The sequence below is a fragment of the Etheostoma spectabile genome, chromosome 6 (genome assembly GCF_008692095.1).
Source record: "Etheostoma spectabile isolate EspeVRDwgs_2016 chromosome 6, UIUC_Espe_1.0, whole genome shotgun sequence".
NCBI lineage: Eukaryota > Metazoa > Chordata > Actinopteri > Perciformes > Percidae > Etheostoma > Etheostoma spectabile.
Genome location: NC_045738.1, coordinates 11,496,081 through 11,509,358, shown reverse-complemented (window position 1 = coordinate 11,509,358; position 13,278 = coordinate 11,496,081). Strand labels below are relative to the sequence as shown.

General features: G+C 39.1%; 1 protein-coding gene across 2 annotated transcripts; it reads right to left on the bottom strand.

Moving 5' to 3' along the window:
- Positions 1 to 15: 15 nt before the first annotated feature.
- lpcat3 (lysophosphatidylcholine acyltransferase 3) lies at positions 16 to 13,044 on the bottom strand. 2 transcript variants are annotated; one of them, XM_032518734.1, is made up of 13 exons: positions 12,781 to 13,044; positions 10,383 to 10,490; positions 8,556 to 8,665; positions 8,273 to 8,366; positions 7,542 to 7,579; positions 6,002 to 6,180; positions 5,738 to 5,846; positions 5,544 to 5,630; positions 5,055 to 5,218; positions 2,758 to 2,905; positions 2,265 to 2,420; positions 1,480 to 1,623; positions 16 to 1,352 (listed from the first exon to the last, which is right to left on the bottom strand). In XM_032518734.1, exons 1-12 carry the CDS (start codon positions 12,863 to 12,865, stop codon positions 1,504 to 1,506), a joined length of 1,398 nt encoding a protein of 465 aa, XP_032374625.1. In that variant the 5' UTR covers positions 12,866 to 13,044; the 3' UTR covers positions 16 to 1,352; positions 1,480 to 1,503. The 2 variants fall into 2 exon arrangements, with proteins under 2 accessions (XP_032374625.1, XP_032374626.1); XM_032518735.1 differs by having other exon boundaries at positions 8,556 to 8,662.
- Positions 13,045 to 13,278: the final 234 nt, after the last annotated feature.

The following is a 13,278-nucleotide window of genomic DNA, read 5'->3' as shown; positions in this document are numbered from 1 at the left end:
AAACGGAAGAACAGGTGTTTATTTTGCTTCCAGTTAAAAAATGAGACAATTCCTCAATACAAAAACATCCTATTTGTGGAGATATAGTATGTATGAACCAAAGTGATAAACTGTAGTTTGGGCAGTGTGTGTCTCCTTCCTAAACTATTCACTTTCTGTACATTTCAGAGCTGAGGGTCAGACTTAAATCAAAGCAAACATAGGTGTAGTAGACTGAACAGAGGGAGGTGAGGAAACATGGCAATAAAGAAAGCAGAAAACAGGAGAACAATTCAAATTATTTCATGAAATCTTATCCCAAAGCTACAAAATGTTCTTTTAAATAAAAGCGGTTAGAACTCTATAAAAACAAGTATTTTATCCCCATCACAAATCTAAACCAAATTAAATGGACTGTAAACACATTCATTGATACAAGGCCTTTTTGAGTTGGGGATTAGTGTACAGTGTTTGATTTTCAGTGCTTGTATAACCACTGGCAGCCATTTTCAAGAACAAACCCCCCCTTATTATTATTATTATTATCATTGTCAGAATCAGTCTTTTGCAGAAAGCGTTTTTGTATAATTATATTAGAAAGTGCCAGATACGCTCACGCTGTGCTTAAACATCCTGTGAAGTCTTTCTGCTGCTGCTAAATGATGACGGTAGATGTGAAAGAACGGGATGAAAAACAACATACAAAAACATCAGAGCCAATGACAGACTTGGAACCTGTGACTGGTGAGTGCAATTTTGTTGACCCTTGAGCATTCAAGTTCTACAAGTCCAACATTTCTTTACAAAAAAACAAAAGAGAAAACAGGAAATCGCCCCTGATTGGCTCACAATTACCCAATGTGGCACGATGGTCATTTCCTGTAAACATTTCTCCAATTGTTTTTTATTAAAAAAAACACCCTTAAGCGTGATTTATGCTTCTGCGTCAAATCTACGCCGTGGTGACGTACATAGGTACGTGGAGACACGGACCTACGCTGGACCCTACACCGTAGCCTGACGCGCACCTCCCGAAAAATGTAACTACACGTCGCTCGGGCCGTGGCTTGGTAGCGTTTTTATTTCCCCCTATACATTTCCTGATTCTCCTTCTTCATAAACAACATGAAATCAAGGAGAGGTTGAAGTTTTCGTGCTACAGCACAAGTATAAACTTCAGGCCACTTACGTAGGCTACGGCGAAAACTCTGCGTGGACCATAAATCAAGCTTTACCAATTTAAACAAAAAAAATATATAGAAATTTATTTTTACATGGACATATATATATATTACTAAAGGCCTTAAAATATTTTCCATTCTGCTCCTTGAACGTCATAGTTCCCTTTAGTAGATATTTAGCCTTAGACGGACCTGGAAGGAAACAGAGATATGTATTTTAAAAAAATAAAATAAAAAAATGATTCACAGCTTGTCATTTGGGTTTGTAACATTACAACTGAAACAAAATGGCAAAACATAAAGGCCTGCACTTGCTTACCATGCCGTGTCTTAGTACCAAGTTTTAATCCTGTTTTGTCTGGCTCCGTTCTTTCTTAGGCACCAGCGCCTTACGGAGGTATGGCATGATTAAAAAACATACGAGGAAGAATACGTGACCACAGAAGTAGACGGACGAATACACCTGAAAAACAAAGGTGACAAAAACAGTCAAATTAAAATCCTCATTTAAACATCCAATGTTGTGATGACACGTGCTCTGTCTCCATCTCATCTGCCCTCTTGCCGCAAGTTTCCTGCCTTTGTCAATCAACTGAAAAACAAGTTTAAGACTCTTGTGGCAGAGAATATCCAGTAAACTGCTTTTAAGGCCGTGTTCAGGAAGTCATCAGCTTTGTGTGACAAAATGCAGTCCCCTCATTCTTTTTAGTGAAATGTGATTTCATCTGGCAAATAAATGCGTCCAATCAAATGCTTTTGAGTTAACATGCCTGGATTACTTTGTAACATGAATGCTGTATTTATGCGGTCGTTTCTTCCATTTCTCCCCAATAAAAGTTTTATTTGTGAGGTTTTCCATATTCCAAGGGTCTAAGGACACAGGTTGCCATATGCTTTACAGACTGTAGAGCCACAAGCCAAATGTGTGATTGTGGTATTGGGCTGTTTAAATAGAACTGACTTGGCTTGATTTGTCATGACAAAATACAAAATGATTGCAAATCTGATCCTCTTCCCTGTTGCCTCAAACCTGGACTATGACACACCAAGCTTTATGGTACAAGTGAGAGCCACCATATTTGTCCTATGATCTCTGAGGGTTACCTTGAGCCATTTGTCATAGGTGAAGAGGCAGAATGGCACTAGGGGGTAGCCCATGAAGAGCCAGTGGAAAAACTGCTGGACTACATAGATGAGGGGGTAGAGTGCGCTGTTGGCCAGCTTTGTGAGCAAGGGACTGTCCCTCACGAGTGCCAGGGCCTGTGACACAAAAAAACACACACACACACACACACACACACACACACACACACACACACACACACACACACACACACACACACACACCCACACCCACACCCACACCCACACGCACACCACACCACACGCACACGCACACGCACACGCACACACGATATTCCATAATAAATTGCGGCTGTTAAAAAGTAAAACAATTAATGGTGCAGACAAAGCTCTTGTTATAATATAAGAGGTAAACAACAAACGTATCACCTCCTGAAATAAATACACAGATTGATTGAGCTTCCTGCACATAATTATCTTTAAGTTACCATTTTCCCCTTTATCTGTAGTGTACCTGTCTCTCTACAGTAATGATGAAGAACTCCATGGAGAAGCACAGGATGTATCCAGAGTGAAGACCATGCCAAATAGTCAGAAAGAAGAGTGTGGTCACATGAGACAGGGTCTTATTTCCCAGGAACTTCAACCGTTTGAAGACATTTCTTTGAAAAAGAAAAGTGAAAGCAAGTCAGGATTGTTTATTTTTGACAATAAATTTGGATAAGGGCAGTCAGAGAAGCTTAATACACCAGCTATCACTCTCTGCATGGTATGCACTCACTCACCTGGAAGTTGTTGTTGCATAGCAACTGAGGTTATATTAAAACATTTCAACAACTTTACATCCTCTTCAAGGGTGCTCATCATTCACTGCAAGTCCAGACTGCACTAATATAACAGTGGCAGTGCACACAAATATTGCTTTCAATCCAGTGTTTTTTGTTTTTTTTACTTAAAGCATACTGGTGACAAGCTGCAGTATTAGCTGTAGAGAGCCGGGTCAGACAAATAACTACATGGAGCACTACTGCTTAACAGTCTTACTCATGGCCTTTAAGGCATCATTATGCTTCAAACAAAGTGCTTTTCAGATTATTAAAGTCCCAGTGAAAGCTAAATTAGAGCGTCTTTAGCTTCTGTACTGTGATATATTTATCAGTGAAACATAATATTTCAGCGTGTACAGTTACAGGAAGAATTTAACAAGGCAAATATTTCGTATTTGATTGGACTGCTAAATAATGGGCGGGCTCAGAGTTTAGTGTTGGCTCCACAAACACCCCTTTCACCTGTTAGATCAGGAACGACTTAGACCTCAGCCACATGGTTTTGGAAATGAAAACTAAAGTTTTTTTCCCCCACAGATATCCAAACACACATCTCTGCCTATCTCCCTCTACATTGCTGTTAGCTACTACAACACACAAACGGTGAAGGGCGGTTTAATATGACCAACGTGGCTAGATAGTCACCCAAAGTCTCATTTGATTGGGTAAACTTTTATAAAACACCCCTGAGCGCAGGCTAAGTCATCAAACAATTGAAACCATTTTACAAAAAGAGAAATGATGGGGATTTTGATGTAAAGATTTTATATTTTCTCTCAAGCTCACACAACTACTTCACTCAATTTTGATGTCTACAACAGACACTTTGTTTTCATTTTGCTTCTTGCTGCTCTCTATGACAGCTGACTTTTCACCCTGCCTTTGATTGTGGCCATTTGGAACAACTATAATAATTCAAACAGTACTTAATACAAACTAGCTTGTTTACATACTGAACCTTTGAGGAGCTTCTCCATATATTAAACATTGTCCAAATTAGTCATAGATCTTTGATCCACACTTGTTTCTTCCCTACTGTATGTTGTATGTATTTAGATGCTTAAAAAACCTATCAATGTTTATAATCCTAGAGGGAGAAAGCTTAAAGCTATAGGGCATAGTTTCTGTTGCCCCCGTGAGGAATTACAAGTAGTAACAACAACACTGTCGGCGCATCAACACGATACAGCCTTCCGAGATCAAGCCCCCACCCCTCCTCCACAATGTTGCTAGTAGCCAAAGTGGACACGGAGGATAAAAAAAAAACAACTGGACTCTTCAGAAAAGGTAATTATCTACACTCAAGCTTCTTTGCGGGAAAGTCACTGGATGATACAATCTTCTGAACACAGCCATACTGAGAAATACAGAGAGAGTTGTGTGGATCTGGTCTTAATTAGCTTCGTAGCAACTCATTTGGCAAGAGCTAGAATGTCACGAACGTTCATTAATATCAAAAGGTTACGCATTAAAGCTTTAATACAATAACAAACTTAACCCATTCAATACTAAACTGCTTGGCATAGGTGACTTTTCTGTTCCATCAACCAGCTATACAGTGAAGGTCTATTTTGGAAAGATGTCACTCTCTCCTCTATTCTCTGTGTCTCATGCCATAAGCTAAGTAAGCTCAGGAATCTAATACATTGGAATGAAAAGAACCGTGTATTAAACTGTATGTTCAAAAAATTGCTTTGGTCACTCTGGTCTAATGAAGTTATATGTTCAAACTGCTTAATGCATCAGGCTGTTTAATGGAAAACTTTTAAATCCTTCTTAGGATGCCTGCTCCCTCCCTGCGATGATTCCTCTGGTCTTTAAACAAACTGTACTCCTTTTTTGTGAAGCATTGCCACATATGCATATTGGATTGAACTGTTATGCCCTCATACTTCACTTATCATCTAAGTAAATATTTAACTTTGACAACCGCTGCTTTGAATACAAGCTAGAGAGCTTCGCAGATTTCTGGCTCGACACTGACCTGGCGGCCCAGGCGTTTGTGTTGATGTTGAAGGAAGAGATGGTTCCTGTAAAAAGCGGCGTGGTTTCAAAGACCCACACCTTCATATTGGTACAGGCGTTCCACTGGTGCTCACCATCCACTACACCATTGTAGCCCAGTCCAGATAAGATACATACACCCTCCTGTAACACAACAAAACAGTTTCATCATTTGCTCATGCAAGATCAAACCATGAAGCACAAGAACCTGATAAAATGGGACTGCTCCTATTCATTTGGGCTGAGCAGGGTGTGCCAAAACTAAATCTAATCCTGCATGTATTCCTTAATGCAAAAGGTATGTATGTTCATGATAACTCACAGTATTAGTTAAGCTAGGTATAGTATGTAATTACAGCTTCATAAACTCTAGATGAGGTTTATTAGTTTAGTAATCAAATCAGTAGGCTGTTGGCACTTTTATCAAACCCATTTCATGCACATACTTACAGATCAGGAGGCTACTTACCGCTATAACCCAACAGCTGACATATTTATATAAGATGACTTTAGCCCAAAGCAAAATAAACACACAGCGATACCAGAAGGGCTGAGCCTGTGGAAAGGATATAGTTTTACATTTTAGACAAACTCTGAATCATCTTACATTGAAGGATGCTAAGCATACACTGTGAATGATTTTTAACATATTGTCATTCTCACCTCATACTCATCTGTTAAGAAATAGCTGTCTGTGTAATAGGGACTAAATATTGCATATATCACCAGGCAGAGAAAACCCAGAGCAAACCTCTTCATAGCGGGTATAACACTGGTGGAGAAAGAAACAAAATGACAATAGAAGATTGGAAGGTAATACTTAACAGTTAACTGCAGAGGGATGTAACACAGCACAGTTGGCTTATTTTACGGAGATATAATAAAGATAAGTCTTTCAGCTCATTTTTCATTTTCTTGTTCTTTTACCTGTTAGGAGGCTTTCCAGGGCAGTCGGTGAGCTGCCCTGCCACTAGCCTCTGGTAGCTGCGCAGCGTGAACTGGGGCCCCACCAGGAAGCCTCCATAGAAGTAGGAAAAGCCGCACACTTCAAGCAGAGAGGGCACCGACGGCAGGGCAGCGTTCTTCTGCTCTAAACTCAGCTGGGACTGGAGTTTAAAGAGAGAAGAAAAAGATGATGAAAAAAATTAGAGATTAATATGAAAGAGGGAGGAAGAGACCAGAGAAGGGAAAATATGTGATTTCAAAGGCAAGTTGATACAGGATGTATCCAGTTACAAAGGATTATTTTAGAAAAAATCTTGACTGATCACAAACCCAATATCACTGCCCTAAATACTCATTAACTGCCATTAAACTGCAGGCTGTAAACTGTGTAATGGGGTGATAATATTAACCAGTAAAAATGATAAGCACAGCATAAACGCATTAGAATAAAAATGAAATAAAGTAACAGAAGGGTCAATTAAGAGCTGTCACTGTTCTATACTAACTGCGCGAGAGGGGAACCAAGCATACTGTAGACAAACTGAGTGAAAACAGACAGTGAGCTTTAAACTGGTAAAGGGAGTCCAGGGACACAACAATAATGGACGTACACCTTAAATGGTGGGTATTGTTGCATTTTGCATAAGTGTAATAAAATAAATTAATTTGGAAGAATACAGTATTGGATTGAATACCGATTAGAATATTGAATTGGATTAGCCAAGAATAAGTCATACTTTTCTAGTTACAGTTAGTTGAGTTTCTATAAAATGTGCTGCATCACAATATATACTGATGTTGCGATACATTACATTACATACTGCAATGAAAGATTTTTTTTACCAACCCATCTGCTGCCATTTCTTTGCCCTTTGCTGTGTCCCGTTGTTTCCCCTCTGTTCTATATTATTTTTTCTTTTCCTCCACAGAATTAATAGAGCGTCTGCTGACTGCAGCTACGTATAAAAGGAGAGAAGGCCAAGAGAGGGTCAGACCATCTCCTCACAAGCACAAAGCCCTTTTGTTATGTTTCAGTTATTTCACTACTGCTTTGGGTTGCTAGTAGTCCTGTTTTCAGTTTCAGGTTTAGTTTCCTACTGTTTTTGTAGTTTAGTGGGAAGATCTGTGTCCAGCAGCCCAAACATTTTATAATGCTTCGATAGAGGCATTAACTTAGAGACCCCGGGGTGTCCAACTGCCTGGTTTTCTATGATAGTAAACTTATTTTACACAGGTAACTGGTTTGTATTTAGTAACTGCCAGTACCCTCTTCTTACAGCATATTTGCATATTGTGATCATCTACTTGTTTGTGGTGAAAACTCCCATTTTCTTTCCATTAAAAACGTATCTACCCTTCTTTCACACATGACAAAGTGAAAACAAAAAAAGAGCGAGAAATGAAAATTACAGGAACTAACAGAGATATTTAACGGGCAAAACTAACAAAAACATTTCAAGACAGACAACATCAACATATTGATGATCAAACAGGCAAAAGCAAGAGAGATCAACCAACTCACTGGTTCCTTCCCGCCATCATAGTAATCAAATGACAAACCTGCAATCAGAAAATGCAACTGGTGTCAGAAACTATGTTAGGGTGACTAATGCTGTCATGATAATTCGAATGAACACTGTTAATCATGCAAAGGCCACGTCAGCAGTGTGTTAATCGCTCACTAGAGTAAAGGGGGAGATTGCAACAACGGCAACAAGAAGATAGGGCTGAGCAATATATCAATATTATATTGATATCATGATATAAGACAAGATATCGGCTTAGATTTTGGATATGTATCTATCTATCCATTTATCTATCTATCTATCTATCTATCTATCTATCTATCTATCTATCTATCTATCTATCTATCTATAAATCAGAAAATGACATTACTTTACTGTAATGCAGCCTTTAAAAATCTGGAAAAATACTTTTAAAGGCTATTAAGGATATTTTCTAAACTTACCAGGCTGTTCTAGAGGTTATTTGCCTTTAACCACTGAGTCATTATATCTAAAGGATTGATGATTGTTTATCTGATTGTAAATATATTTTGTTAAAAGCACCAAATCTCAAGCCTACAAAATCATTGCAATATAGACATGGAGGTATTTGGTCAAGAATATCGTGATATCTCATTTTCTCCATATCGCCCAGCTCTACAGTTAGGTATCAAATGAGAAAACATCTTCTTTTATGAAACAATTGGGGTTGTCAAGCAGTGTGCAAGGAGAGCTGTAGTCAACGCACCAACAAGTTTGAGTGTGAGGACACAATGAGGCATGGTCCATTTGATGTCATACTCCTCTGTCGCTGTGTAGTAATACCCTGCCAGCAGGTATACCTACAGGAAGAGAGAACGACAGGATTAAAACGACAAAGATGCATGCAGGAATCAGACAAACTGACAGGCAGTACCTCAGCCACTGCAGTTAAGGTCTGTCAGTGGACAAAAGGGAACTAATGCTATTCAGTAAGTCTGGATGTATGGAAAAGCGGAGAGGAAAGAAAACGAAACACTGGGACACCTCACCATTTGAAAGGTAAAGCTGCTCAGGACAGTGGTTACCGTCCGTCCCATGAGCCTCAGCATCAAGAATTGGACAAGAATGCATACTGCGGAGTGATATATCTGAGAGCCTGGGAAAGAGACGGACAATAAGGGGTGAGTGCAGTCAAGTGTGACCTGTAGGACTGGACAGGTCAACAGCATTGTTTCCTCCACAGTTCAGATGGAGAGAGAGCAACAAGGCAAATCCATGATATATATCCTTTTCAAAAAGGAGGGTTGGAAGGAAAAGTATTCCACAAGGAGAAAGATAAAGTAACAGACCTGCTGTAAAATCCAAGTGCGGGCACAACAGAATAAAGGAAAGAGAAAGAGATTGATGTTAGCAGTTTGTTTATTCCAGCATGCCGCTCTCATCCTATCTGGAGGAGCACTTGTACCAATGGTGTCATTTTGGCACTTTAAGAAATACAATAATTTCTTGAGTAATCATTTTGATAATTAAAGTCATTTTCAAACAAAATTGCCAACATTTCAGTGGCTCCCGGTTATCGAATGTAAATATTTTCTGGTTTTCCTAGTTCTTTATGGTGGGAAATGGACTTAGGGCTGCAACTAATGATTATTTTCATTATCAATTAAGCTAGACAACAACTGGCGGGTTAATCTGTCAATCGTTTTGTCTATGAAATTAAATCTATTCAAACCGGACCAAAGAATCTGCATGTTAATTAATGATGAAAATAATGGTTACTTGGAGCCCTCAATGAACTATATGGGCTGTATATTAAGCTACATATTGGAAAATAGTCTGGGCCACATGAATAAAGACAATGTTAAAATTTAGAGTTGTCAAACCTCCGTTAAAGAGCACCACGTTTATTTCCTCATCAACCCAGAAATGACTCAACAATAGTGGATGATTAAACCACCTGAACAAAAACATCCCTAAGCCATTATGTTCCAAACTAAACAGCAAACCTGCTTCTTGTTTAAGGGTTTCTTCTGGATGTTACTTTAAACATGTTATTCAAAGATTCATTTAAAGTTAATATAAAGTTACATCAAAAAAAAGATTTCCTGTGGAGTTTTTGTTTACTTGTTTTGCCATGGCACAGTTTGTTTTAGCAGTCTATTGCACACACACAGGAGAAACGCAGCAATGCACCAGCAAAGACAAGCAATACGGATTTAAGCAATGCAGAATAGAATTAAAAATGTAAAAAAACTAAATAACAAAATAAAAACTTACTTTACAAATGCTTTATAAAGTACCAAAATGCATTCAACATGTTTGTTAGAAGGACACACAGAACCATTTTTGTAAGTTAGAGTCAATTTAAACTAGAGATGTTCCGATAATAGTTTCGGTATCGCCTCTGATACGGCCTAAAACGCTGGAATCGGGAAGTACTGGAGTTTATGCCCCGATCCGATTCCACATAATAAAGTCCTAAAGAAAATCTACGTTAAAAGTAGTTTATTCATGTTCTTTCCCCGTTATAACTGACTGTCAAACTGGATAATAAAAGAAAGTTCTGTGGCGTTGATTGTTTGTTGTTGTTTTTGTTTGTTCATGTTTCACAAAGATTTTAACCTGAGCCACACTGACAAAAAAAGATAGAAATCCATACAGGGATAGTAGTACAAAAGTTGTTAAAACTTAATAAAATATATGACACACTGGTATCGGATCAGTACTCGGTATCAGCCAATACGCATGTATCAGAATTTGTATTGGGAAGCAAAAAATAGTATTGGACCATCTCTAATTTAAACATGAGTTTGGACTGTAGTAATATTATAATAGTAATAGTAATATTTCAAACTGAGGCTCCATCTTTATCTCACCAAAGTTGAATGCTGCTAGAGCCAGTCCAGAGAATGCGTGGAACAAGTGTATAACTGTGGCAGGCTGGTAGAACAAGAATCGCCGATACACCAGAGCACAGGGATACCCTGCAGGAGAGAGAACAAAACTTAGTAACGGAGCTACAGTATGTGCGTTCATATCTGCCAAGTGAGCCATTGACACCCCGTGATGTCAACAACACTGACCTTTTTGGTAAAAACACATGGCACACACATAGTAGCACATTAGTACCATTGGTACAATTGTGTAGTGTCTGTTGCTGCAAATCTGGTATCTCAATGAGAAGGATAACTGCCTAGAGTAATACTATGGAAAGGACAAAGACTCACCATCACAATTACTTTCATAGAGTTCAACCAGTTTAGTTGGACTTGTTCACATTGACTTAGTTGTGTAATTATTTAAAATGTAAAAATTTAACAAATATCCACAATATATTAATTAATTTAGAGTGTAAACATGATCTATGGTATAATATAATTGAGGGGCCAAACATCCCACCCTTTAAAATAACTCTTTTTGATTGGATGACCCTGCACAATTGTCCTTCCTGGGAAGAGATAGGAGCTGTAATTAGTGGATATCAAGGCACATCAGCAGCTTAGATGACGCTTAATATAAAAGGTGCTTACTTTTATGTAATGTAACATTCAAGTAACAAGTTTCCATCTGCTTCCACTGGGTTACTTTAAAGGCTAGCGATGTTCTGTATTTTTCTTATTGCCAAAAAATCTCATTAAAAAAGGCCAAAACCAACAAGGAATTAATCTTACTAACAAGTATTATTGGTGTAGCCAAAGCCTAATATACTGTAGCTCGTTGCTCTTTGCTATAGACCCCTGTTGTTGTCCAAACCCACCGTTGCACTGGGTGACATGTTCCTTCATGTGCTCAAAAGAGGCACTGTGGTTTATTTTGAGTTAACCCCACATGCACGACTGCACTGCCATAAATATTCACTGGTGCATATTAATAGATGTGTATTACTATTCAGCAAAAAATGCATTACTTGCTCCTTTTTTAGTTATGTTTGCTTGCAGTGCTGTTTTAGTCACATTTTTAAGGAATGAAAGATTATTTTTCTATATTATATTTAAAGAGGCAGAGTGGCCCAAACAGAGTTTAGAAGTCTTGAGAGAAAGATTAACGCATTGTTTTTTTAAAATGGGGTGAAGAGAAGAGAATTAGAGAAATATAGAAAACTCCAGTTGAATCCTATGAAAACATATGCAATCTAATTAATAAAGCAAGGAGCAACTGAAGGGCATTAATCGTCTAAGTAACTTATGAAGTATTGCGAGCCACACAAAGCAAAGCAGTCAGCTGACAAAACCTGTTATTTCAGTTGGAGTGCAACACATTTACTGTATGGCTACAATATTATGCAAGACACATTAAGCACAAGTGGGACGAGGAACCTGCAACAGGCTAAGTCAAGGGTTTTCAGGCATTAGCCAACCAAAGTCTGATCTGAATGGCCACGTTCAGTTCAGTCTATTGTTGGTGTGAGGCGACACACAGGAAGTCCATGTGTCAGACCAAAGTTCAGAGAGGACAACACAGAGGACGCCCCCCCCCCCCCCCCACACACACACACTTGACAGCAGTAGTGCTATATGTTACAAGCAACAGTAATACAGTAGATCCTAAGTTAAAGGAAACTCCTGTAAAAAAGTAAATTGTGGCCTTGTTCAAATATATTCAAGTCCCCCAGTCTGTCTCCCCTCTACTCAACCGAGTGGAAAAAGGGAGAGTTGGGGGACATATTGTGGCAGCCTATGCTCATTCTCTTTTGTCGAAGCATGTCCCTCCCCCTCCAACAACATTGGGACTATTATTTCCACCAGTCTCATTCACTTATGCTTATCCAACAGTCAACAATCAATGTTATTTTGGCAGTCCGCATTTTTTTTACTGTCCTGCTAACTTGACCTAATTGTCTAGTTTGTTAGCTAGTCCAACAACTAGGATATTAAAAGGAGGGGAGATTCCGCAGTTGACAATATTTGACACGACAACAAACTAGGAAAGTCTGTCAGTTAACACCATTGGCGAGCAGGTTTTGAAGGAAAGAGAGTCTGTGGCACACACCCTTAACGTTTTAGGGTGTGGGCAATTTATTCGAAACCCTTCTTGAAATATATTTCCAGGTAGGTTCGGGGAAGCCCGTGAGGGGCATTTGGGGAAATGGTTTAGCTAGCTTACACAGTGGCAGACCCATTACAACTGGTTTAGCCTGACTGAGCGTTATGTTAGCAATGAGTGTGACAGTTATCGTTACACAGAGCAGTTCCGCACTGAAACCTGTCACTGGGATGGATGCAATTTCGGATAGCTACCAGAACAACCCGTATTGATTCGTGAGGAGCAACTTACCGATTAAAATAGATAAAATGAGTCGAACCGCTGGCTCCGGGGAACCTAAGGACTCCGACAGATTCTCCAACAAGGGAGCCGCCATCTTTCTTGTGGGCGGAAACGTCTCTTCGCGACGGTTCAATGAACTCTACTGATTCACGGCAGACACACACTCCCACACACTCCGCTTTTTAAAGACCATTCGCGGTTCAACCTCCTTCAAAGTTAAGCAATGTGATTACCCTCCTACTTCCCCGCCCCTCATGCCTATCATTAACACACTTGTATTCGTTTACAGTATGTCACTAAAGATTTGATTTATGGACCTACACGGCTATCCTATAGGCTATCTGCACACACTGAATGATATATGTAGCACTCTATTTAGAGAACGCTAGTGTGTGAGGATTAACCCTCTGAACATGACATTACAGTATCATGGTGCCCCCTTGTGACGACACGCCGGAAAAACAGGAATTAAAAATCACTTTCACATAGTTTTAATACACATAAAAG

Bases quoted from the DNA above. Each gene is read 5' to 3' on its own strand.
- lpcat3 (XM_032518734.1), bottom strand. From the start codon at position 12,865: ATGGCGGCTCCCTTGTTGGAGAATCTGTCGGAGTCCTTAGGTTCCCCG. The intron at 10,491-12,780 runs GTAAGTTGCTCC...TCTCTCCTGCAG, and splicing joins CATTTTATCTATTTTAATCG to GGTATCCCTGTGCTCTGGTG. The intron at 7,580-8,272 runs GTGCGTTGACTA...TTCTGATTGCAG, and splicing joins CCTCACACTCAAACTTGTTG to GTTTGTCATTTGATTACTAT.